At 48.5% G+C, this 26835-nt stretch overlaps 1 protein-coding gene across 3 annotated transcripts in view; it reads left to right on the top strand.

The window, feature by feature from the left end:
- Window positions 1-26835, top strand: part of TBC1D22A (TBC1 domain family member 22A) — a 400970-nt gene that overhangs the window by 190036 nt on the left and 184099 nt on the right. For all 3 annotated transcript variants that reach the window (XM_030815341.1, XM_030815343.1, XM_030815342.1), the window contains one exon: window positions 13327-13436. In XM_030815341.1, coding sequence (XP_030671201.1) covers window positions 13327-13436 — 110 coding nt within the window. The remainder of the gene's footprint in view (window positions 1-13326; window positions 13437-26835) is intronic.

Here is a 26835-nt window from a genome sequence, read left to right as displayed (position 1 = left end):
GGTCAAGGCGGGTGGATCACGAGGTCAGGAGATCGAGACCATCCTGGCTAACACGGTGAAATCCTGTCTTGACTAAAAAATACAAAAAAATTAGCCGGGCGTGGTGGCAGGCGCCCGTAGTCCCAGCTACTCGGGAGGCTGAGGCAGGAGAATGGCGTGAACCCAGGAGGCGGAGCTTGCTGTGAGCCAGTGAGCCGAGACCGCACCACTGCACTCCAGCCTGGGAGACAGAGCGAGACTCCGTCTCAAAAAAAAGATACCCAGTCCATAGCGAAGGGGACACATCTTCTCAGAGACAAGAAAAAAAACCCGTGCCCAGGACTCCTTCGTGGAAAATACAAACACAGATCTTTGAAGCCTCATTTTGAGGCTGAAACTCTTCATTTTCTTGGTAATTAGTGTTAGTCAATGATAATTTACTTTTTATCCTAGGCAGCTTTCATATTGAACTCTAATTTCTAGACTGCTTTTGAGTAAACAGAGATACTCATTGTACCATAATATTAAGACAATCTTGTTTTGTAAAAAATCAGTCAAGAACTTTGGAAAATATGGCAAATGATGTCAAGAATCATCCACCTTCCTTATATGTTTGTCCTCAGATTCAGTCTGAATAATTGATGTAGATTCACACCTAAGTTCCACCACAGCCAGCTCAAAGACACCAGCACCTTAGCTCATAGTGCGTTTCCGTGTAATTTTGTATTCACGTTACATTTAGCTTTTCAAGCGACTCCAGACATTTCTGAGACCATCCTTAGAGCTTGTATGCACATGAAATAAATACAGAAACTTCAGCAAATGGTCGTGTGGTTTTAGTGAAGTTTCCAGATTTCTGTATGGCTTGCAACATTTCGTGCTTGCAGCCCTGGTTTTGCATTTTGTAATTCCCATGTGAAAATGGCAAAGAAGAAGCTTGAAGTCATTTCTTCAGGTAATTTGTTTGATAGAGACCAGGATTTGAACCCAGACTTTCCATTCAGTAGCCGTTTTCCTCACTGCAGGACGGGGGCACGGATGACTCTGTCAGGGTTTGAGAGAGACGCCGAGAGCAGCACAGAGGGACTCGTCAGTGGTGTGAGTGCGGCACAATTGATGGCGTCACCAGCGTCAGAGAGGCATGTGAGAGCCCTGGGGAATTTGCTAGCAGAGAGTATTGAGTGTGTCCGAGTGTGAGTGTGTCTGAGTGTGTATTCTGACAGATGTATCCAGATTGTGTGAGTTGGGTTGTTTGATTTCCTGAATGTTTTCAAGAAGTCACTGCAGATTTCGTCAGTGGCAGGTGGTTGAACATACACGTCACAGGCCTCTTGCAAGTCAGCAGGGCTGACTGTGTCCGGCCCTCTGACCCTGGGGGAATGTGCTGTCTGGGGGGAGATGCGAGTGCTTCCAGGATCCCAGCCGAGGACAGCTGGCTTCTGCCCAGGATCGGTACTCGCCGCCTCGCCACCCCTCTTGCTCTGCCTGACTTTAACTGAGAATCACATGAATCAAAGATGGATTTAAGGAACAGTCACAAATGTGTGGAAAACAGCTAAACTTTACCAGACAATAAAGAATGTGAATTAGATCTCACTATAATGAGATGTTTTTACCTTCCCAGTGAGCAGAGCTGAAAGGAAGGTCATGGTGCTGATAAGGGATCGGTGAGGTGGATGATCTCAGGCCCTGCTGGCTGTAGAATAAACTTCCAACATGTCTTTCCAATATTTTACCAATATCTCTCAATAAAATGTTCTACTCTTTCACCTGCCAATTTCACTTGAGATGTTTATCTTAAGGAAATCTCTCTCTGTGGATCACATACCTTATAGAGAAAAGAGGCTTACTGGAGCGTTCTTTGTAACAGTAAGATGTTTGAAACGATGCCAGCATCCCAAAGTAGGGATGCGGCTGTGTAGACGAGGAGGTTGCAGTTCTTTAGATGATTATGCAGCATCCTGAGGCGATGGCTTCAAAGAGCATGTTATAAAATGGAGATCCCTGTTAAAAACGTCAGATTCTACAGGGCAAAAATGCGACTGTAGTCATGTAACAGCTGAGCAAAACCTATGCAGAAACAAATTGGGATAAAATTAGACCAACAGATATCCTGGCTGTGTTTTACATAATGTATCTGTGGCTAATTTTCCTCTTCATTTAGTATTGTGAGTTCCTAAAAGTTTTTTTGTGGCGATAACTTTAAAAAAATCAGTGCCTGGGCCAGGTGCAGTGGCTCATGCCTGTAATCCCAGCACTTTGGGAGGCCGAGGTGGGTGGATCACGAGGTCAGGAGATCAAGACCATCCTGGCTAACACGGTGAAACCCTGTCTCTACTAAAAATACAAAAAAAAAAAAAAAAAATTAGCTGGGCGTGGTGGTGGGCGCCTGTAGTCCCAGCCACTCGGGAGGCTGAGGCAGGAGAATGGCATGAACTCGGGAGGTAGAGCTTGCGGTGAGCCAAGACGGAGGACCACTGCACTACAGCCTGGGCGACAGAGCGAGACTCCGTCTCAAAAAAAAAAAAAAAAAAAAAATCAGTGCCTGATCACCTTACCCCATGGTGTCTTGAACATGCCCTATAGACCCTGCCTGGGCCATGCAGTGCTCATCACACTGCCTGCCCTGGATCCCGCAGTGCCCAAAGCTGGGAAGGCCCAGGGAGCCTTCAGGGAGCTCTCAGGCCTCCGCGATTGTGTGGTGTTCTGCTTTTTCCCGGCCAAGTGTTTTGGCTCTGAATGGAGCAGGCCCTTGTTCCTGTGCCTTCTCCAGCTCCCAGTGAGAGCTACACATACTGTTCAGGAAAGTAGAAACCTTGGCAAGTATAAAACCCAAGAGACAGGCCATTCGGGAAGCCCGAGAAGGCTCGTCTCTTCCTTTCTTTTCATCCTTGAATCAAGGGTGCACAGGGCAATTTGCAGGCATAAGGGTCGGATCCTTCTCTGGGCCCAAGTGCCACTCCGGGCAGGGCATGGGGCCTTTGGGTTGAGCAGGCCCTTCTGCATTCTGGGGCCGTGCACCTCCCCTCCCGGCCTCCAGGCTGCGTGTTGGGGAGGACACGGTGAGGCTGTTGCCGTGCGCCAGCTTCTCCAGCCTTTGCCTCAGCAGTGGGGAGGCAGGTGCAGGAGCAGGGCACGGGCCCACAGGGACACCTGTTATCTGAAGGCTCTCAGGAGCTGGCTGGCCACTGCTCCTTCTGTGTGCTCTGATCTTGGGTCCAGCAGGAGCGATGCACATTTCCGTGGGGTGCTGAGATGTTCGCTTGTGATAACAGAGCACCAGGACTTGAGTGTGGGCAATGCAGCTGCCTGTTAGTGTGAGGGCCAGGCTCCTGCCCCTCCTTGGCTGCCGGCAGCGTCTGTTTGATTTTCTGGCAGGTGCACAGTAATTGGCTGTGCACTTGGTTGGAGCCTTGGTTTCATGCTGCTCTGTGTAGGAAGGCTGGGCCATCCGAAACACATTCTTTGTGTGAAGCCTCTTTAGGGTAGGCATGGAGAATAAGCAGGACTGTTTGCAAATGATATCGGTATCTGTCACTTAGGAAGAAGTTTTTTGTGGGGCTGTTCTGCAGTCATGTCTTTTGAGTACCTTCTGGGCATGCGGAGGCCCCTCTGGCACTCCCCACCTACAGATGACCTGCAGAGCCTGTGGCCTCTGCCAGCCAGGATGGCCTGAGAAGCTGGAAGGGAAGGGCCCTCTTTGTTAAAGGGAGGCCCATATGTTTTTTTCAGTGGATCATGTTTCTTTTTGTTGAGAAATTGAAGAGCCATACAATTGATTAAATTTTTTCAAACAGAAGTATACTGAAAAACATCCTGAAAGCAAGCAGTCTTAGTTTGCCTTGGCTTTGTGCTATAATACATGGACGATCTGTCCAATTTTGGTTTTGATACAGGAGCCTCATATCCTTCTGTGATTATATCCATCCAGTTTGGATAGTTAACAATGTAAGCAGTTTTTTACCTGATTTTTATGGTCCATTTTCTGGATATAACAGAGAGGGAGGAGTGTTTTGAAATGTATCGATTCCGGATGGATGGGCCAGCAGGGGCACTGAGGGCTGAGGGGTCGAGTTGCCAACCCGATTCCTGGCAAGGCCATGCCTGGTGAGTGACCACAGCCAGCCTTTCATACAGGCTCGTTAGAATTGCGACAGGGGCCACAGCCACGCTGGGCACTGGCGAGCTGCACGCCCGTTCTTGCTCTGAGTGGTGGGGTTCCCAGCTAGGATGTAAGCAGCACCCACACAGGAGCAGAACTTTGGGGCTGAGCATCGGAGTGATTTATCGAAGACCAAGGATTGATGAGGAAAGGGACTTGGGCTTCTTTAAGTGGCTCCAACCAAAGTCACGTTGCTGGAGCGGTCAGTGTACGCTGGATTGTCAGTTAGAGCAGCAAGCTCTTCCAGTTAGCACTTTTGGATGCTAGCTGCCTCATCTGAACAGCAGAGGAACCTGCATAGTGTTTTTCAGTGGGTGTATTTCTTGTTTTTTCATTGTGTTATTAACAGTAAAGTGTAAGGGCACCTTCTCCACACCAGCGTGCCATTTTGCCATCTGACCTGTGGCGGCAGGGTGCCCCGCCCATTCTCATTTGTTGTGGGGCCGTGTCTTTTTGCCGACTCCCCTGCCAGACCCTGAGCCATGGACGTGTAGGGCCCGGGACTGTTTTTCTCCTGGATTCTGACGGCCCCCATCTCGGTACCAGGTGCACTGTCTGGGCTCAGCAGAGCTCTGTGGATTTAAAGCCTTTGACGTGCTTTGTCAGATTGTTTTGCAGAATGCATTCATCATCTCTGGAGCAGCAAATGGAGAACTGTTTTGAGTGGTCCTTGTGCTTCAGAGGGTCTGTTTCTTGTTACTTGTATCAGTGGGGGAATCTTGGCCAGTTTTATTGGTGAGCTTGGTGAATCTTACTGAATTTATTTAGTAACTAATACACACAGGCAGAGCCCTGAGCAGGGGTAACATCTCGGCAGCAGGCACGCCGTCTGCCTCATCCCGTCCCTGTGGCTGGTGGCCCAGTGTGGGATTTTGTGATGGTGCAGTCGTTGGTTCTCCAGCAGTGTGTTTGCTACCTGGAGGGGCAGCTGTGGTGGGCCCACATCTTCCTCGTGTGCCTCAGCAGTGCTGGGCCAGCAGGCCCCAGGTGGCAGCACCTCCACCCGCCTGTGCCCACCTCGTTTCCACAGCACTGGCTGCATCACGTCCCTCCCTGACACCTGCCCACGTGTGGCAGGCTGGCTCCCCTGGGGCCCTGTGCCGAGGGCATCACTCTAACAAACAGCTGTCTTCTAGCGCTTCCCGTCCCTCTACAGGGAAGTCTCTGGGGCCTCCGCATCAGCTCCCCACAAGCTCTTCCTCCTCCTTCCGTCTGTGAACTCTCTGCCTGCCTTCGTATCACCTGCGCTCTGTCCGATCCTGCCGCCCTCCAGGCTTGGTTGGAATGCCAGTGGCTCTGTGCTCATGCTTTCCAGCCCGGTTGGGCTCTGTGCCTTCTGCCCCGTCACCCTATTCATTCTCCACCTGGCAGGTTCCAGCTCACACAGCGCGGTTGTGTGAGCTGCGTCTGTCTGTAACAGACGGTGGAAAGCATCGGGAGAGCGCATGGGTCGGTGAGTCAGAGGAGCGCATGGGCACGGCCTCTCTTCCAGGCACTAACACGTTCTTTGTTTCTTCTTCGCCTTTCTCCCCGTCCCACAGTTTCTCACACATAGAAGTGTTTGATATTTGTTAATAGAAGAAATCACTGTTTCAACAAACAGCTCTTCTATGAACCAAAACTCCTACTCACAGCGTTATTGAAACATTAAAGATCCAGTCAAGCCACAAGAATGCTATGAGATTGGAATTTTTGCTTTTTGCAAAAGTGACCTCATCAAAACGAGGACGGTAAAAGATACAGAAGGTTTCTTCCACTTTTTACCGCAGTATCTATCCCACAGTTGATATTTTCCCAAGTGTTGTCTGCAGACTTTTTCCACGTGGGATTTGGTACCAAGTTCTTTATACAAAAAGTAGACCAGCTGCTACACAGGCACTGCCCTGTTCCCAGGCCCCGAGGCCTCCTGCTTTGGGTTTTGAGGTTGGAGACCCCTGACTGCGGGTCTCCTTGCCGGTGGTGGGATGGGAAACAGCCGTGTTGTTGCTGAGAAGAGTATGTTGGTTCTCATCATTTGGGATCACTCTTGGGGCCGGCAGTTGATCGCTGGAGCTGGCCTGATGCTGCCACCTTGCCTAGCCATGCTGAGGGCGTTGTCCTTGTCCTGTGATAATTGTCTGCCAACGTCTCGCCCTCCCACCGTATGCCCGCGTTTGTGGGCTGCAGGCGGACGGCCCAAGCTTACAGCCGTGGAGCAGAGTCGGGAACTGTGACTGTGGTTCAGTCTGTGTAACCTTGACTGAGTTGAACATTATCTATATTAGAATTAAACGTTAGTTGTTTTTGCTGAACCAAAGAGTTTGGCGAATTTATAGTCTTGAGTTGTGATGCCAGTCTCACCAAGACAGGACTTTTTTCTCCATCCTGGAACCCAAATCTACGTAATGAAGTGTTCAAATCTCTCTCACCAAAGTACTGGAGTTTCCAATTTAAAACTCCCATGTTGGGAAATGCAAAAGATTAGATCCATAGAGCAATTCCATCTTACTTATAAAACAGAACATTTTTGATTACCAGTTAAGCTCCTAATTAAGTGAAGAGGCTTATTGCAGGGTTTGTGCAGTGCAGGTGATGAATGTAGTGGTGACGACAATAGCTCCCTCCTCGGCACTCCCTGTGGGGGCTGGCTCTTCCCCACAGCGTTTGTACTATAGGTGACCGCTCTCCATACCTTGCCACCAGTGTCCTGGAATCCTTTGAAATGAAAGGAGCTGTTTACATTGGAAGGATTTTCCCCTTTCCCCAGTACCAAGCTCTTCCATGTGGTTTAATATGAGAGATAACCCACGTCAAGCCTTTTTGTTTTCGAGAACCCCCTGGTAGTTACACGCTACGATTCCAGTGCACCCCCTGGTAATTACAAGCTACGATTCCAGTGCACCCCCTGGTAATTACAAGCTACGATTCCAGCACCCCTGAATACAACTACGATTCCAGTGCCCCCTATACAAGCTACGATTCCGTGCACCCCTGGTAATTACAAGCTACGATTCCAGTGCACCCCTGGTAATTACAAGCTACGATTCCAGTCCTCTACTCCAGTTCCAGAGGCTGCCGTCATCTCACAGAGGTGGGGTGGGGGCCGTGAGGGAAATGAGCCCTTCGGGAGACCCAGAGCTTGGGTGCATTGTGGGGACAGGCTCTTTTGCTGAGTGACAGGAGAGGCACCCACGCACTGTGTGGCGTGGCTGCAGAGTTGTTGTATTTCTGGAGTTAGACCTGCCTGGAGTTGGAGCTGCACAAGGGAGGCCCCGGCATGGACGCTCCTTACTGAGTCAGAGGCCTCCGTGCTGTGCGGGGTCCTGCTGTGAACCCGATGAGAAGCATGTAGACTAATCAGGCAGAGCCCTGGTTCATGGCCAGGCTCTGCCACTTCCTAGCGCAGGACCTGGGCATGTTACCTGCAGCCTCCTTACCTGCGCAGCGTGGCATGGACCCTGCTGGGGGCTTTTGGATGGAGTGGGATCATGTGTGGACATGTGGGCTCCCACACAGAAAGGCCTGCTGTGGAAACACACAAGTGCCTTGTCAGTTGGTGTGCAGGCGTCCTCACTGCGTGGCTGGTGGTCCTGGGTGGGCAGCCTTCATCACCAGGACCATCTGGATTTTTAGTCCCATCCATCCCCCTGTTTCTTTAATCTTCTGACCCTTTTTGTTTTCTGGATGTGGAAAGAGGGGCCAAGAATTTCTGCTCTTTGTTTCCCTAAAACAGCTTTTCGCTTATTGCAGAGTGGCAATTATATCTCCATGTGGTTTTCTCCTGACCAAGCTAAATATCCTCCATTTCAAAAACTTAGCTTCGTATACCTACCCACCATTCATCCACCCACCTACCCATCCATCTGTCCACTCGTCCATCTCTCCATCCACGTGGACTGGTGGAGTCTCAGGCTGGACGTGGTGACTGTGCAGTGCTATCCCCACCTTGTAGCACTGGCCCTGCCCACTGAATGCCAGCAGCACCTCTCACCCTAATCATTCTGACCCCCAAATGCCCTGAAAGTTTCTTAAAACATTCACAAGGGCAGTACCATCACCCGTGGGATCTTCTATTCTAGGGATATTTATCTGAGGAAAATACAGGTCTTATTTAAACTGTTCTACGTGGCCTAAACATTGTTTTTTTCTTTTGCAGAAATAACTGCTCATTGTGGAAATTGACATTCCCTTTTACTCTCTGCCCTTCTGCAGAAAATAGTGCGAATTTCCCGCCCCACTCCCCTCACCTTGCAGGAGTGTTCAGACACTCCTGTGTGTGCATCCCTGGATGATGCTCCTCTGTGTAGTTTTATGTAGATGCAGTGCTAGACTTTTCCATGTAAATGGAGCTGTTGATAAAAATGGGCTTATTTTACAAATTGGTTTTTTCCTTAATACTATAGCAGGGCAGCATTTTCAAAGAAGGTTAGTTAAATCATCCCCCAAAGCCTTTCTACGGTCTAAGAGGGCAAGCGAGATGGTTTTGAATTCAGTATCTGTTTTTATGTCCCATGACTTCACATTTTGTTGTGGTCCACTTGGGCCTGCTGATCTTCTGCCCCGGGCTGCGGGAGCCTCTTCTGCCTCCTCCAGGTTCTCCTTGGGGTTAGCCTGTGCACTTGCCACCCCGCCACCTGGCAGGCTCTTTGGGGTCAGGACTCACACTTTTCTCAACTTGGTGTCCCCAGGGTATAGGGGACGGGGCTGCCCCTTGTAGGGAGGTGTGGTGACTGATGTAGGGGAAGAAAGGGCCAGTTCCAGAATACTGTTATACATGCTGGTGTTAATGTTTATAATTAAATGAGAAAAGTAAAAGAATCGTATTTCAGATGGAAACATGCTGGTTTAAATTTCATTATTTTTGATTATGTGTTTGCAAAAATGTCACCTTAGAAAGTCCCCACAGTGGCCCATCTCTGTCATGGCTCCCAGGCTGTCATGGTCCTTCCTGGCTGGGAGGAAGCTGAGGTTGTACGCATCTCCCCTTGCCCTCCCCACAGCCCAGGGGTGCCTGTGAATTACCATCTCCTGGAATCCAGCTGCCTTCAGGCAGCTTGGGCATGTCTTCATGGCTCAGGAAGAAATCTCTAAGCCCAGATCTCCCAAGGACCCGGGGCCTGAGAGCCACCCCCTGCCTGACCCCCACCCCCAGGGCCACAGCCATGGCTGCCATTTCATTAGGCCCCGCCCTCCATTGATTCTGCTTCTGCCTCCCTCCTCTGCTTTCACCTGTATATTGATCATTTTTTCCTTTGAATCGTGTTTCTTCCTTTGAACCCTGGGATTGCTTGGAATGACCATGTCTGTGTTTTCCTTTCTCATTTGTGATCTTACCTGAAAAATCTTTCTTTCTGGTGTCAGTGCTGTCATCTCTGCTGTCCTATGGAGTGACACATGTTTTGGAGATAAATCCGTCCTCCTTGTTGTGGCTTGCCCGGCTGTGAGCATCCCAATGCTGGTCAATGCAGGCCCCAGCCATGAGGCTTCCCAGGTCGTGCCTCGTTCCAGCTTGCTCCCTTCTCGTTCTCCCTCCTTGCCTCATGGATGGCAGCATGCCTGGTGGACAGTGTGTACCGTCGAGTGGGAAGGTCTTAGGTTAAAATCTGTCACGGGTGTTGCCATCTCAGAGTCTTGATTCAGAGACCATTCTCACCCCACAGTGGACTCTGTCTGGTCCTTGGGGCAGGTGGTTTTGTAGATCAGCATCTAACAGATGGAAGCCAAGGAAAACCTGCTGATCTTGCCTGCAGTTCTCTCTGGGCCATACACCCAGGGACAGGGCTCCTCTGGGTGCTCTTGGACCTTACCAGGCTATCTCCCCAGGGGCCAGACACACCAGCCCGTGGGTATTTTCTGCAGCTTGTCCTGGCTCTGACCCTGCTGTCACAGCCTGGAGTCCAGAGTGCCCTGTGTCACTCTGTGTGCCGTTGCCAAAGTGGGGGATGCTTTCTCTGGCGGGGGATATTTATCTCATTCTAACAATAAGGGTGATTCCAATTCTCCTGGCGTTTAGAAGACAAATCACCGCGGGGGCTGAGTTAAATGCCATTACTTCATTACCTTGAAGAGTAACAAATGGCCCATTGTGAGAAATGTCACCTAGAATAGGCCACTGACATTTCCTCAGATAAAATAACAAGCCAGCTAAACAGACCAAGAGAGCGAGGCTTCTGCCTGGCTCACGCAGCGCCTGGCCCTGCGAGTCAGAGCTGCCACAGCCCAGCTGCATCTGTGCACTCAAGGAGAGGCTCTCAAGGTCTGGGGAGGCCTTAGTTCCCTGTTTACTCTTATTATCTCTGAGGAAATGTGTCCATGCTTGGAAGGCCCTTGAAAGAGGATACGTCGATGGGAAACTTCTCAGAGGAAGCCCGCTGATGATTGCTGCTGATTCAGTTCCCTGAGAAGAGGAAAATCAGACCCACTCTAGGCCAGCAGAACGTTGAGTTGATTCTGCCCAAACTATTTTCCCAGGGAGGAAGTAGTGCCCGGGGGAGGCCACTTACCCTCCTGTCTATGTGCTTGGCTTTTGCTGCCGGTCCTTCCAGTAGGAAAGGCGTTACGAGGGGGCTGGACTTGGAGTCCAGGCAGGCCTGTCCTGCTCACTCCCACCATTGCCTCACAAAGCACACTGATCAGCGTGTGGAGGCTTAGTTTCTGCATCTGTGAACCGGCAGAAGTAACACCTCCCACCTTGGGCTGCTGTGGGAAATTGGGAGACAGGGCGTTTCCCTGGGAGTCCCTGTGGGGGCTTCATCAGAGGGTGTGCTCAGGTCAACCTGGGCTCCTGTGCCAGCAGAGTTTTGAGGCCAGACACCTTGCCACTTGCTGGAGGGGGAGCCTGTAGCCCTGCAGGGAGCCGGTGAGTGGACAGAGCCACCAGGAGAGTGCCAGTGTCATGGACACACCTGGCTGGGAGGAGAGTCGGGACAGAGCCATGGCCAGCCAGCAGCACTTGTCATCCTAGCCCCGCATTCGAGGAACGGGGAACTGGGACCTGCCTTCTAGGGTGAAAACACGGGCCAAGAGAGTGAGGGCCTGGTTGCACCCAGTATGCTGTGGACAATGGTGTCCTTCACAAGCCTGGGTCCCAGGAGGAACCCATCCATTTCTCCATGCCACTGGGTGACTCCGACACCTAACATTCATGTTTTCAATCTTTAAAGTCACTTGTTTTCCCCTTTAATTCATGAGCATCTTGAGGGCGTCAAGTCTCTCACTCATGTCTGTGCCTGGTGCCTGGCGTATAGGGACAGATCCCACCCACGGGACTGGCTATCTGTGTCCACATTACCCCTTGGTGGAGACAGCCCAGGGTCTACCAGCCGAGGCATGCAGAGACGCAGCGTGGCCTGGCCGTAGGGGTGCGGCTCAGTTGTGAAGAGGAGTGAGGCATTGACACGGTCAGCCGTATGGATGACTCTGGAGAACATTGTGCTCACTGAGAAGGAGCCAGTCACAGAGGGCTGCAGAGCCGGATTCCAGCAGTGTGCAATGGCCAGAATAGGCAACTCCATAGAGACAGGGGCAGGTTCGTGGTTGCCAGGCGTGGGGTGGGGAGTGGGGAGCGGCTGCTGAGGGGTCCAGGGTTTCTTTCCGTGGTGATGGAAAGGCCCTGGAACTAATGGTGACGCTTGTGACCCTACTCAAGACCACTCCGTCGCACACGCTAAAGAGTGATTTTATGGCGGATGAATTATCTCTCTGTTTACAAAACCCAGAACCAAATCAAAGCAATATCCATGGAGTGACTGAGGATCCACCCCCAGCACCCCAGAGAGAGGAGTGATGCGCGAACTGGCTGGAATCTGCCCACCCTCCTGCGTTCCCGCAGGCCCCGCCATGTTGGATGTGTCCAGGGCTGTCACCTCCCTGTCTAGGCCCTCGAGCGCCCAGCTGCTCACTCCTGCTGGAGGGTCAGACACGGAGACTCTCTTCCCCTTTTATCCTGCTGGTTCTGGGGTGAACCAAGAACCGTGGGAGGTGGCGTGTCACCTAGTCTCTTCCAGTCACACACTTTAGTGTGAGTTAGCAATTGTGCAGGGCTGCAACTGGGGAAGAAGCGCGATGGGATAGGACTGGGCACAATGCGAATGTGAGGTGTGCCTCTGGGTCCTCGGGGAGCACTTAGGGACCTGGGTTCTGGGACCAGTAGGTAGGGCTGCATCTGGCACCCCCCTCCCCACGTGTACCAGGCTGCTCGGCATAGCCACGGCCCTGCCCCTGTTTACCCCACTGTTGTCAGGGGCTCAAGGGTGGTGACAGCAGAGTGGTGACAGCTGAAATGAGCACGCACATTCACAGTGCACAGGAGAGGGCCTGGCACATCAGCAGAGCCCGGTCAACACCAGCGGCATTATCATCCGTATCATGATTGTGGTGTTTATCTGCTTCAACCTTTCTAAATATATTTTGGGTTGAAATGTTTCTTTTCTTAAAGAACATTTTCCTTGCGAAGATGCCATGCAAATAAAACTAAAGTAAAAAAAAAATTAAAAATAGGGAAGATAATTTTTAAAACATTTATGAGTATTTTGCTGGATGACAGCAGTTTTGTAAGGATCTAAAATTAGTTTGTTCAAATATCTGATAAGCCATTTCAATTAGGCATCTGTTTTGCATTTTAAAAACTTTTAGATTGTGTTTTCTCATTAGGTTTTTTATACTTTAAGATGGAAATTATTTAGAGCGCCATTGTCTATTCTATCTTTGAAGCACATCTGTGTTATGGCTTTCTGGGGTTTTTGATCATAGCATGGAAGTATTTACCCAGTGTAGTTTTGGAAACTCTAACTTTGGAAAGAGGTTTTTAGAGGAATTATTGCCAAATGAATATGTAAATATATCAGAAGCACAGTTTTCAAAATCTTATGAAAAAACTTTCAGATCTGTTAGGATTAAGTAATATATTCTATTTTCTCTCTTATTAGAATGTGAAATGCCTGAGAAGCAATAATTTATAATGTATTAATTATGTTAATTGATTGGAGAGGATTCAGAATATTAATTATCTGCAACTAATTAGGTGTTAAGATTGAGAAGCATTAAGTGATGAGGTGGAAGGCTGCATGAGTCATTTAGCTAGACTGAGGAGAGTGGGTGGAGGGAGCTGGATGCGGGCTCAGCTCTCTTCCTCCGTGGGCCTCCTCGTGGGTTGAGGTCCCGTGTGGCTAAGTCTCCTTGTCTTTTGCATGCTCGGCGCCGCCCAGAGGCAGAGGAGGTGGACACGGTGGACGTCTCCGGCGTGCCCGCAGAGGTGCTGCGCAACATTGAAGCCGACACCTACTGGTGCATGAGCAAGCTGCTGGATGGCATTCAGGTGAGCGCCCACACCCACGGGGACACAGCCCACGCCCACAGCCCCTGCGGTGAAGAGAGCCTGAGGCCTTAGGCTGCTCCTGAGTCTCAGTGTGGCCGTGCAGTCCCTCCTGAAGCCTCACTTTTCTACATCTGGAATAGCACAGACCCCTCCAGGTTGACGAAGTGTGAGACACAGTGTATGTGCCCCTCGTTCTGGGCACGGTCATGTGTCCTGCTGAGGGCCCAGTGGGAAGGCGAGGTGCAGAGTCTGATCCCCTGCTGCCTGCAGACTGTAGCCACCACCACGGAATAGGGCACAGGCTCACGGTAGCTACGTGTGTGTGGCTAGCTGTGCTAAGAGGGATCCTCCTTAAAGGGCCTCAGATCGGGGGCCGCAGCTCCTGGTCTCTGACACCAGGCTGTGAGCCCTCGCCTGCAGTATTGGTGGCCAGGGCTCCAGGTGTGTGGGGCGCTGCAGCTGTGCCTGCTCCCAGGGAGCGACACGAGCTGGTGGGAGTCCCCTGCACCACAGTGGGGACCCTGCGGGTCTCTGCGTCAGCTAGGGTTAGTGGCTGAGATTTCTGTAGAAAAGCCACAGGTCTCCCAGTGACAGGGCCAATCCTATGGAATGGTGTAGGTGCAGAATCCCACACAGTACCTGGGAAGGGCCTTGTTGGTAGCTGAGTCAGGAATGAGGACTGGAGCCAGCTGATACTACAGAGGAACGGCTGAGGGGGATGGACGGGCCCTGGAGTGGGTGTGGGTGTCTTAGTTTATTTGAGGCCGGCACATCCTTTCTAGACACTTGCTTCCTGTGAGGTGCTGTGCTCCACACCCGGGAATAGTGGCGAGTAAGGGTGAGGCCTGCTCCGGAAGCTCACTGGGGGTGGAGGGTAGACGGGTAAGTATGGCATGAGGGGACCCAAAGGTGGGAAGAAGTAGATTTCAGGGGACAGTGAATTTTGCTGACAAAGCAGGACTTGTCAGATAGAGGAGGGTCAAAGCCCAGAGCACGGTTTGGGTCGGTAATCGTTTTCTGAGCGACCGAACGCCAAGGCCATCACGGGTGTTCGCATGTAGACGGCTCCCTGTTGAGAGCTGGGGCCTCCCGGGAGGGTCTGCGTGTTCTGCCAGCATCCCTGTTATCCTAGCTCAAAGCGGGGCCCTCATCTGAGAGACACAGAGACGGGGTTGTCACTTGTCATCTGCATTGCCTAGCAGGGCTTGGCTTTTCCTGAGCCATTGCAGTAAAGGTTGTTCCTGATACCACTAAGTGAAGAGGTCTCAGCTCATCTGCTTGATTCGAAATCGTCAGAATATGGCTTTTATAGCCTGTGGTCTAAGGTTTAGACTCCAAGTTTAATTTGAATATATTAGCTAAAAGGTTCTGTTGAGGAAAGATGTGTGGTTTTTGCGATTACTTTTCATAACGTAGGAATGAAAAAAGAGAAAGTAGAAGCCTGTTGTGTGGTTGGAGAATGGAAACCTCCTATCTATTGGCTGGTCCAGACTCCTCATGACTTACTTTGTTCCTTGTAAAGAAAAATGTGCCCACTAGAGATATATTTTGGCCCAAGCACCAATTTATCATTTCCCCTCCTTTACTGATATTTTCATGCATTTTATTCTTTCTGCTAGACCTTTCGACTTTTTGCCCCCTTAGAAAAAGGATTGAATCATAATGTAAAACTTTATAAATTTCAAACGTCGCTTCTCTGATGGTGAGTGATGGGACTTGTGCCATTTAAATACAAGATTATCTGGCCTCTATTTGTAAATAAAATCTGCTGTACAATGAAATCGATGCTGGCTTTTCATTTTTCACCTGAGATTTGTAGCCTGATGAAATGGTTTATTGGCAGAGCCGATGAGTGTAAGGGATCATGCTTTCCTGGCGCGTGTGTTTATAGCACTTCACCGTCCTGTGGCAGCCGTTTATCTTTCTCTCACGTGCCACGATGGATTCCACGTGATCCTCCCAGGAGCAAGAGTTGAGGGATGTCAGTTCCCACCATCCAGGGGACTTGGCAGCTCAGCTTGATTCCTGTAGATAAGGCCGTCCAAGCAGAGCTCCTCCAGGGACTGTTCAGTGTTTACAAGCACTGCCGCTGTTTTAAGTTCAGAGAAGTATGAGGCTATGTACTCACTTAAAACCAAGGCAACACGCAGACCGGCGTGCCAGCTCCCGGAGGACCTGGCCGCTTCTGCCTCTTAGCTCCTTTCCCTACTCTTGGTCTTACTATCTCCATTTCATTCTTTTGGAACTGCTAGAGCCATCTTCCTTAAGCACCCTTTTCATCACATCATCGCCCTGATTGAAACCCTTGGGGAAGCTCTCTCGGTTTTCTGAAGTGCACGCTCTCAGCCTGGCCTCCACCAGTTGCTCCCAGTGTTCTTTCAAAGGCGTGTTTATTCATCGGCTCTGTGGAAGCTGTCCACGCCATTGCTGCAGAGGCTTTCGTGGAGCCGCTGAACCAGAACCATGTGCCAGGGGCTCTTCCTCACCAGGAAGAGGATCTTAAAGGGCCTCTTAGCCCCACAGTTTCTGTGATTGGTAGGCAGTCACCATGGGAATGAATGTGAGGAACTAACATTGTCTCCACCGTGACGGTGCTTCTTGGTGTGGGCATTCCCAGGACAGGTTGGAGCTCAGTTACACCCAGCACACAAGGCTGAGACTAAGAGAGATGAAGCCCACTGCCCAGGTGACATGGCTTGTATTAAAACCCACGTTGGCTGCCCTATGACCTTTCCTAGCTGAAATAGATAGAAGTGAGTTCCATTTGCAGGGCAAGTTGTAGAGGGCAGACACCACATCTGTCTATTTTTTTTACCTTTGGATGTCCTGGATGGTCATAACTATGTTTTTGGCTCACCTTGGAGACTCAATTTGAGATTCCATATTCTACTTGTTTTCAGTAATTAATTAACTTTGTCGTTTTGGCCAGGATGTGTGAAGCACCTGCCCTCTCTCTACAGGTGCTCAGAGAGGTGGAAGACTTTGGGGTGAGTCAGCGTCACCCCTCTGTCCCCAAGAAGCTCAGAGCCTGGTGGGGTGGAGCAGGGGGAGTGGACAGCTGACGGAGGCGAGGACAGAATGCTGGGAGAGGAGGCTCTTCGCCCCCAGTAAGATGGCAAACTAGGAAAAAGAACAAACCACTCTTCTCCCGACAAATCCCTGGAAACGTTAGGTGATTGGTCTGTTCTCGCAGTGCTTAAAGAAGTACCTGAGACTGGGTAATTTATAGAGAAAGAGGTTTAATTGGCTCACAGTTCCACAAGCTGTACAGGAATCATAGCTGAGGAGGCTTCAGGAAACTTTCAATCATGGCAGAAAGTGAAGGAGAAGCCGATGCGTCTTACAGGGCTAGAGCTGGAGGGAGGGATTGGGGGAGGTGCCACACACTTTTAAACAACCGGATCTCATGAGGCAGCGAGGCAGCGCTAACAGGGATGGTGCTAACCCATTAGAAACTGCCCCCAGGATCCGGTCACCTCCAGCCAGGCCGTGCCTCCAGCACAGGGGATTACAATTCAACGTGAGATTTGGGTGGGGACACAGATCCAAACCGTATCAGTGGTATTGAACAAAGATTGTTTAACACGCATTGTGGGACTCCTTAACAGCAAAGAGAGGTCCTCCAGGAGCGAACGGTGCCGACTCCACTGGCTGACACTAGTGAATTGGAGGGAACTGTCAGACCAGCTCATGGCTAGGAGTGCAGGCTTTCCTGCCCTGGCGAGGTGTGATCACAGAAGCCAGTCCTGCGCAGGGAGATCAGGTGCTGCCCACAGCACAGACACCGGCTCTGCCATTGACATGTCCAGGCCTGTGTGCCTTGGGACTCTGCACTCCAAACGTTATTGAAGAGCTCGAAGAGCTTTTGTTTGTGTGGGTTAATTCTCTTGATAACTGCCATGTTGGAAATTCAAATAGAGAAAATTTAAAATATTTAGTAATTTATTTAAAAACAACAATGAAAACCCCATTACATATTATTATAAGTAACATTTTTATGATAGATTACTATTTTTCGAAACAAAAATGTTTAGTGAGAAGAAAGGCATTGTTTTACATTTTTGTAAATCTCCTTAATGTCTAACTTAATAGAAGAAGAATTCTCATATCTACTTCTACATTCAATTTGTTGTGGTATTTTTTGTTTTAGCTGAAGAATATGAAGAAAATCCAGCATTACATAGATACATAGTTGGAAAAGGAAGTGTGTTTTTTGTTTGTTTGTGTGTTTTTTGGAGATGAAGTCTCCTCCAGGCTGGAGGGCAGTGGTGTGATCTCAGCTCACTGCAACCTGTGCCTCCGAGGTTCAAGCGATTCTCCGCCTCAGCCTCCTGAGTAGCTGGAGTTACAGGCACATGCCACCATGCCTGGGTAATTTTTGTATTTTTGGTAGAGACAGGGTTTCACCGTGTTGGCCAGGCTGGTCTCAAACTCCTGACCTTAAGTGATCTGCCCCCCTCAGCCTCCCAAAGTGCTGGGATTACAGGTATGAGCCAGCGCGCCCAGCCAGGAAGTGTTTTAATAGCCTTTTCAGGTAATTTCGGATTCTTTTTTCATTAATACTATACTATTACTCAACAAATGGTAGTTTCTTAAAGGTTAGTTGTGATATGAAATCTGAAACGTCATCAGTGAATGTTTTACGCTCAGTTACATTAAAGTTGATGTTCTCTCTTGCCCTTTGATGGGATCTTTTACCCATATATTGGCTTTGTAACGTCATTCATTGGTGATTTGGAAAATACTGGCTGACTGAGGTGTGCACATCTTTTAAATGTTGACACATCTCATCGTATGATCAAATTTGTTAGTATTACCACCGTCTCATAAGAAGCAGCTGTCAGGCCCAGGGTGGCAGATAAAAGTCTTCCAAAATTCAGATTTTTAATTTAAAAGCGCAGATATTATCATTGGCAACAAACACAGTTCCTTGTTTCTTTTGAAGTGACAGGCCAACTTCTTTCATTTTTGAGAAAATATCTTCCAGAGACCCACGTTTGAATAACTGATTTGTCTGCTAGTCCTTCTTTCATGTAAACATGATGTTTCTTGAAGAAAGTGCTGAGTTCAGCTCACAACTGAAGCCAGCACACCAAGTGCTCTCCTTGACGAAGCTTCTGTTTCTGGATTTGCCCCTCAGGCTTTCCATGTTCTTCCCACCTGTTGTTCAGGGCTGAGCCTGAACACAGTATTAATAGTAAGATGAGTGACCTTTCCTGCCGTATCCAGGGCATCCTTAAGTGAAACAGCCTTTTGTTTTCACACTGTGAGCATGTGGTATTGGGAACATAGTGACGGTTTAGTGTGGTGAGGGCACTGCCCTGCCTGCTGCCAGCATGCCCGCAATTTTACCCACGACTGCCTGTGTACTGTCAGCACAAATGTCAGCACTGTGAGGAAGGTGAATCATGCCTTCATGTTACTATGACAGCAGTTTCAATGTAACAGACCCCTTGAAAGGTCTAGGGACCCCCAGGAGTTGGCTGGCTACCCTCTGAGAACTTCTCCCCAGGAGGGATGATCTCCTGCCACAGGCCTGTGGCGTTCCCATGGGGAGAGGCATCTGCAGATGACCTCACAGCAGACGAAGTACAAACCAAGCAGAGAAGGAGTGCGCCGGGAATAAATGTTAGCGATTACTCTCTTTAGGAGGATTTGTAGCCAGAGACCTGAGACACTAGAACAGCGATTTGAAAGGAACCAGACAATGTGTAACTTTAAAATATTAAGGAGAACGAAACAGTTTAAAATAAAGACTCTGAAGAAAGAACTCACAGATTTATTTATATTTATTTATTTATTTGAGACAGAGTCTCGCTCTGTTGCCCAGGTCGGAGTACAGTGGTGCAATATTGGCTCACTGCAACCTCCACCTCCCGGGTTCAAGTGATTGTCCTGTCTCAGCCTCCCCAGTGGCTAGGACTACAGGCACGCACCACCACGCCCAGCTAATTTTTGTATTTTTAGTAGAGACGGGGTTTCACCATGTTGGCCAGGATGGTCTCGATCTCTTGACCTTGTGATCCCCTTGCCTTGGCCTCCCAAAGTGCTGAGATTACCCGGGTGTGAGCCACTGTGCCCGGCTAGAAATCACAGATTTTAAATGGAACCAAACAGAACTTCTAGCAATCAAAATTAGAGTCACTAAAATTTAAAACTCATTAGACAGAAGAGAGAGTTAGTTATAATTGAATGTAGTGCTGAGAAAATTACCGACTGGGCAACACAGATAGATACTGAAAATACGACAGATTAAGACATGAAAGATAGAATTTAAAAAATAGAACTAGAAAGAGAAAATGTACTGGAGGAAAGCCAATATTTGTGAAGCTATGGCTGGGAATTTTCCAGCATTGATGAGATGTTGTTACTAATATCTAATAAATCTCCGGAAAGATGAGTTGAAACTAATTACCTATAGAGACATGAGACTGAAGCCACTGAATAAGAAGAAGAGAAAGTCTGATAGGAAAAAAGAAAGGCCAGAAAAAAGTAGAATAATGTGTCTGATGTTCAGAAGAAAAATAGCTGTCCAATCAGATTAGATTTAAAAACAGAATCCAGCTGTATGCTACTTACAAGACACCTAAACCACAAGGAGACAGGTAGAAAGGAAATGCGACAGAAGAATATTAACCAAAGTAATAGTTCTGTAGCTCTGTAGCCCATATGTAACTGTGTAATAGCCATGGAGCTATTAAATGAGATAGATTTTTAAGGCAGAAAGCATTCCTAGAGACAAAGAGTATCACTGCCAGTGGATACATTTACCAGGGAAGAGTTAATCTTGAGTGCATGACCTTGACCCTGTATTTCTGCACATGTACATAAGTATGATGGGAGAGGGGTGGTGGTTGTCAGTGCCAGAGACTGTCCTGACTGCTTCGTTGTAATATTAGTTCATTTTCCCTCACAACAACCGTAAGGCACTTCCAATTTTGTGGCTAGTTAGTTGCAGCATTGGGATTTAGACCCACACAGTCCAGTACCAGCTTTCCTGCCTCTCAGTGATTAGTAGGTGATATGGTTAGGCTTTGTGTCCCCACCCAAATCTCACCTTGAATTGTAATCCCCATTATCCCCCACGTGTCAAAGGAGAGACCAGGTGGAGCTGATTGGATCATGGGGCGGTCTCCCCCACGCTGTTCTCCTGATAGTGAGTGAGTTCTCATGAAATCTGACTGTTTTATAAGGGGCTCTTCCCCCACTTTGCTCAGTACTTCTCCTTGCTGCTGCCCTGCAAAGAAGGTGATTCTTCCTCTTTGTCTTCCGCCATGATTCTGAGTTTCCTGAGGCCTCCCCAGCCATGCTGAACTGTGAGTCCATTAAACCTCTTTTCTTTATGAGTTGCCCCATCTCGGGCAGTTCTTCATAGCAGTATGAAAACGGACTAATACAGTAGATCGAGCAGACAAGAATTTGGAAGATTTGGGAGGACGTCTACTGCACAGTTTGGGCAAATGGACATATTTAGACCCCCATATCCAGCACACAGAGAATATTCATTCTTTTCCAGTGTGCACAGAAGATCTATAAGAATGGCAATACCAGCAGTTACCAGGGAGCCAGATAGACCAAGGTCTGGGTGGGAGATTAGCAGATTGAGAAGAGCATTCTAGACTAAGCTGGGACTCCGTGGTGTGGGATCACTCAGAGTGCTTAGGGAGTAGGAGTGTGGGCTGGAGCTTGAGGCTGGGAAGCTGGGTTGATGTTTGACAGCTCTGGAAAGCCTGATCACTCATCTCTGGTGGATGGATGCCCTTCCTGCTAGGTGTTTAAGGCACAGTCTTTTTTTTTTTTTTTTTTTTTGGAGATGGAGTCTTACTCTGTCACCAGGCTGGAGTGCAGTGGCATGATCTTAGCACAGTGCAACCTCTGCCTCCCGGGTTCAAGCAATTCTCCTGCCTCAGCTTCCCAAGTAGCTGAGACTACAGGTGCCCGCCACCACGCCCGGCTAATTTTTATATTTTTAGTAGAGACGGGGTTTCACCATGTTGGCCAGGATGGTGTTGATCTCTTGACCTCGTGATCCACCCACCTCAGCCTCCCAAAGTGCTGGGATTACAGGTGTGAGCCACCATGCCCGGCCAAGAGACAGTCTTTTTAGTCAGGGGTATTTGGTGTTGGGGGAAAAGACAGAGCAGCTACATTTCCAGATGTGCTGGTCTTAGAGGAGATGGTCTGTCCAGCAAGTAATGCCTGGAAAGCCACTGCCGGCCTGCCAGTTGTGTGAACAACGAGTCGAGGTCATTGGCGCTGCCATGAGGGATGTCTAAGCTTGTGGAGGGATATGGGCTGTATTTGGATGAAGGAGGGGTGTCAGGAGCCTAAACTAGGTGGTGGCGGGACAGGCATTGTCGGGCAGGTGCAAGAGCACCGAGGGCAGCTGTAGACCTTGTTGGCCATGTGGAGCAAGTGCCCGGTGTGGAGCGGTGGCAGCAGTGGAGTGCCCTCCTGGCTTATTAGGGCTGCTTAGAAATGTCTGGGATGCTTTTCGGTAGTTGCCGTCACCGGGAGATGCCTCTGCGTTGACAGCTCCGCCTGGGAAGAACCTTCGTGGCACCGCAGTAAGAAGCATGTAGGAATGCTGCACTTGGAGTCATCGGGTCTGGGCTCAACATTTTCCACCTGCGTGACCCTGTTAGTGACTCTAGTTGGATGGTTTCATCTTGAGAGTGAATGAGGTTGTGAGACAAGTCCTGTATTTTGTGGTGCAATGGGTGTCTTGGATCTGGCACGGCAGACCATCTGGTCAGAGGTTTCCACAGTGCAGGAGGGTGCCCAGGCTGGCTTGTGGGCAAATGGCTGTGAGGTAGGGCAGGGGTGGGTTGCTCTCAAGGCAAGACACCACTAAGTTTGGGAGTGATGACCTTGAGCCTCCCATTTAAGCCTCATGGGGACTAATCCTCAATGTTGAGGACAGAATTTCTGTGTTTTCTTCCTGAGTTGTGTGGTAGCTTTGATTCTAAGTACTTTAAAAAATTCAGGTAAGTTTAATTTGGAGAAATAATTTCTTTCTTGTCTTTATTTTTCACTTTGTTTCCTGATTGGGCTTTCTGCCCATTTGCCTGAGTTTCACTCTGTGCGTGTCTTGTTCTCTGGGTGATGTGAGTTGGGTGGGTGTGCACAGGTTCACTGTGTGTGGGTTTCCGGGGTTCTGGCTTTCTGGAGTAACCTGGGATGTGAGGTTGGAGGGAGGGTCCTTTGTGGCTCCCCCAACCAGCTGGAAGAGTAGCTGGTGCCAGAATGAGAAGAGCAGGGTTTTTTTTTTTTTTTTTTAACCAAGTACGCTGTGAAGGTTCCAGCCAGATACTTAGTTAAAAAAAAAAAAAAAAAATTTGGTGGGGTGTTTCTTTCAATGGTTTCATGGATGTGCCCTTTTAATGCTATTTGGTATTAGTAGCTATGTTTTGGGGATGATTTTTAGTGTAGAAACACACCTGGGCCGATTCCAGCTGAGGGAACACTTCTTTAAGAAGGATTGCTTTGGCCGGGCGCAGTGGCTCACACTTGTAATCCCAGCACTTTGGGAGGCCGATGCGGGCGGATCACGAGGTCAGGAGATCGAGACCACGGTGAAACCCCGTCTCTACTAAAAATACAAAAAAAATTAGCCGGGCATGGTGGCGGGCGCCTGTAGTCCCAGCTGCTCGGAGAGGCTGAGGCAGGAGAATGGCATGAACCCGGGAGGCGGAGCTTGCACTGAGCCGAGACTGCGCCACTGCACTCCAGCCTGGGTGACAGAGCGAGACTCCGTCTCAAAAAAAAAAGGATTGCTTTAACACAGCATGTTGGCTTCGGGGCCTGAAGATAACTGGCTTTGAGTGTGTGCTTTCTGGGCAGTAGAATGTAATGCCGTTCAGCCCCTCCCTCTCCCTGGGGGTTTAAACTTGGTATCCAGTGAGAAGTTCCAGGCTGGGCTGGGCACGGTGGCCCATGCCTGTAATCCCAGCACTTTGGGAGGCCGAGGTGGATGGATCACTTGAGGTCAGGAGTTCGAGACCAGCCTGGCCAACATAGTAAAACCTTGTCTCTATTAAAAATACAAAAATTAGCCGGGCATGGTGGCTCGTGCCTGTAATCCCATCTATTCGGGAGGCTGAGGCAGGAGAATTGCTTGAACCTGGGAGACAGAGGTTGCAGTGAGCCGAGATCGAGCCACTGCCCTCCAGCTGGGGCGACAGAACCAGACTCCATCTCAAAAAAAAAAAGAAGTTCCAGGCTGGATGAGGCCCTCTCAGGCTTTTAGGGGATTAGTCTTGCACTTTTGCCAGTCTTTTCATTTCACTAACAGCACTCGTGCCAAGGTTGTCGGTTCGCTATTACTTCTTGAATTACAGCTTCCATATTTGCCTACCCTGAAGTCATACTATTAGATTCACGACTTAACAGGACAGTTTCTTTGAGTAGAAAAGAACCATTGCCTTTTATAATTAGTCATTTACATTTCCTTTCCTTGGGGAAGAATTATTGAATTCTAAGAACTGGTTGGTGGCATGGAGGTACTAGGAATATTGGGGAAATTGACTAAATTATCTCGGAACTTGTCAGAGAAAAGGCCAGAAACTCAGTGGTGTCATGACTCATTTAGAGAAAGGTCAGGAAACGGCCAGGCCCATGACTCGGAGTGGAGTGGACTCTGCCTGTGAGCAAGTGTTGCCCTTCAGGTGGGGCTGCTGTGAGTTGACCATTGATGTTAACACCAGGGAGGCGACAGGGTAGTTGGGGGAAGCCCTGTCCTGCACACTAAGCTGGGGAGACATGCAGCTTCTTACAGTGCTTGCTCCCAGAGGGGGCCGGCCAAAGGCAGTTGAGGGCGGCTCAGGAGCCTCCGCCATGAGCTCAGGCAGCTGGAACTTAGAATGGACTAAGCCCCGGGATGTGGTTATCTGAAAGAGAATAACAAAGGAAGGACTGGTCTGATGCCCAGGAAGGTGGCAGAGAGAAAGTGCACTCCAACTGAGCTCTAATTTGGCACTTATTGTATACGTCAAGAAGCAGAGTCTTCACCTGGATGGGGCAGTGGCGAGCTTGGTGGAGGCCTGGGGTGGGAGAATGAATGCATGGAGTGCCGAGTCCGTTTAGATGTGTCAAATCCACACCTGCCCCAGATGCCAGCTCAAATGTGCCCCTGTAGGGAAGAATCTTAGATACATGATTTCAGAGCCCCAGTCAACAAAATCGAGGACTCCTGCCAAGATTTTAGAAAGGTTTATTACACAGATAAGAATGTGGTAGCTACTGGGCTGTGACAGAAGGTTCATTAAGAATGAATCATTGAGCAGCAAGCAATTTAAAAATGAAAATTAAAAAATTCAATTTACAATAGCTTTGAAAACCACAAGAATCCATGTGGTTGCCTGAATGAATAGTTGATTCCTTTTAATTACTAAGTAATACTCCACCGTGTTAATCTATCACAGTTTATCCGTCCTCTTGTTGGTGGCAGCCGAGGCTGTTTCTGGTCTTGGGCTGTTGTGAATAACATTTCTGTGAACATTCATGTGCACATCTTCTTCTAGATGCCTGTTAATTTCTGGCTGTTCCACGTCAGAATGAGATTTCTCCAACACTGCATTCCCCACAGGGTCTTCATTTATTCCGATTCTGATAGGAATCCTTTGTCAAGATAGATATTTTGAGAATGTTTGCTCCTGTGGCTTGTGACTTCATTTCATTAACAATGTCTTCTATGAGTCAACAGTTTCAACTTTGATACAATCTAATTTATCATTTTTTTCTTTTGTGGTAATAGTTTTCTGTGTCCCGCCTACCTCCACGATGCCAACATATACCCATGTTGTGACTGATAATTTTAGTTTTTAGTTTTAGGTCTATAATCTAGCTTGACTTAATTTCTGTATATGGTGTAAGGAAGATGTCAGGCTTCATTTTTTCCTCTACAGATATCCTGGTGAACACAATGCCATTTGTTGAAAACAGTTTTGTCCTATTTCACTTTTGCTGAAAATTAGATGATTGTATAGGTGTGTGTCTGTTTCAGGACACACTGTTTTGTCCCATTGACGTACGAATGGATCTTAATCCAGTTCACACTGTCTTCATTACTGCAGATTTTCATGGTGTTGGGTAAGGCCAGTCCTCTTTGTTCTTTTAAAAAATTATTTTAAGTATTTTTGGTCCTTTGCATTTTTATATAAAGTTTGTTATTTGCCATTTCCTACAAAAAAAAAGCCTATTGAGATTTTGAATGAGAATATGTGGAATTGTATGTCAGTTTCCCTCATATTGACAATATTAGCAAATATTGAGTCTTCTTACCCATGAGCATAGTGTATTTCTTAATTTATTTAGATATTATTTAATTTATCCTCACAAACATTTTGCAGTTTTTGGTGGAGGGTTTTGCTCATACTTTGTTAAATTTATTTCTGAATATTTTGTTTTTTCTGATGTTACTTCAAATGGTATAGCTTTGTTGGTATTTTTTACTATTGATTTGTAGTAAATCAATTTTGGATTGATATACTAGGGGTATATACAAATACAGTTGATTTTTGCAAACGGACAGTTTTCCAGGGGCTGCTGCTGCATAACAAATGACTCCCAAACCCGCTGACTGGAGGCAGCCATGCCTTTGTGCTGTCGGGTTCTGTGGGTCAGGATCTCTGTCAGGGCATGGCGTGGATGGCTGATTTGTGCACCACGATGTCTGGAATCTCAGGTGGGGGCTGGAAGCATCTAGACTCCCGTTCATTTAAGAGCCTGGCGCCCTGGGCCTGTGTGACTCTAAGAGTAGGACTTTGGGTTGAATCGCCCACTCCTGGCCTCTCCACACGCTGATTGTCCTCGTGGCATGGTGGCCTTGGGATAGTCAGACCTCTCTGGATGGTTCAAGGCTCCCAGTGAGACTCTGTCCGCAAACAAGGTGGAAGCTGCATTTTTCATGACTGAGCCTCAGAAGTCACACACTGCACTCAGAAGTCATGCCCCCTGTACACTTTTGGTGGAAGCAGTCACAAGCCTATTCTAATTCAAAGAGGGAGAAATTAGTCTCCATCTCTCGATGCCGGAGTGGCATGGTCACCTCCTGAAAGAGCACGTGGGACAGGAGAGAATGTGGCCACTTTTGGAAAATACCCTACTTGTATCTAGTAATCTTGCTAGAGTCACTTATTATTGCTAGGAGCTTGTTAGTAGATGCCTTAGGATTTTCTGTACACAATGATGTCATCAGCAAATAAAGAGACTCTTCTTTCTTTGTAAGACAAATGGTTTTTATAGGTATACCTTGGAGATATTGCATGTTTAATTCCAAACCACCACAATAAAGCAACTATCATAATAAAACTAGCCACACAAGTTTTTTGCTTTCTCAATGCATATAAAAGTTATATTATACTTTAATTTATTAACGTACAATAGCATTGTGTCTAAA

This window comes from Nomascus leucogenys, chromosome 7b, assembly GCF_006542625.1.
Source record: "Nomascus leucogenys isolate Asia chromosome 7b, Asia_NLE_v1, whole genome shotgun sequence".
NCBI classification, from domain to species: Eukaryota; Metazoa; Chordata; class Mammalia; order Primates; family Hylobatidae; genus Nomascus; species Nomascus leucogenys.
Note: the sequence above shows the minus strand (reverse complement) of the source record. Positions and strands in the feature narration are given on the sequence as shown.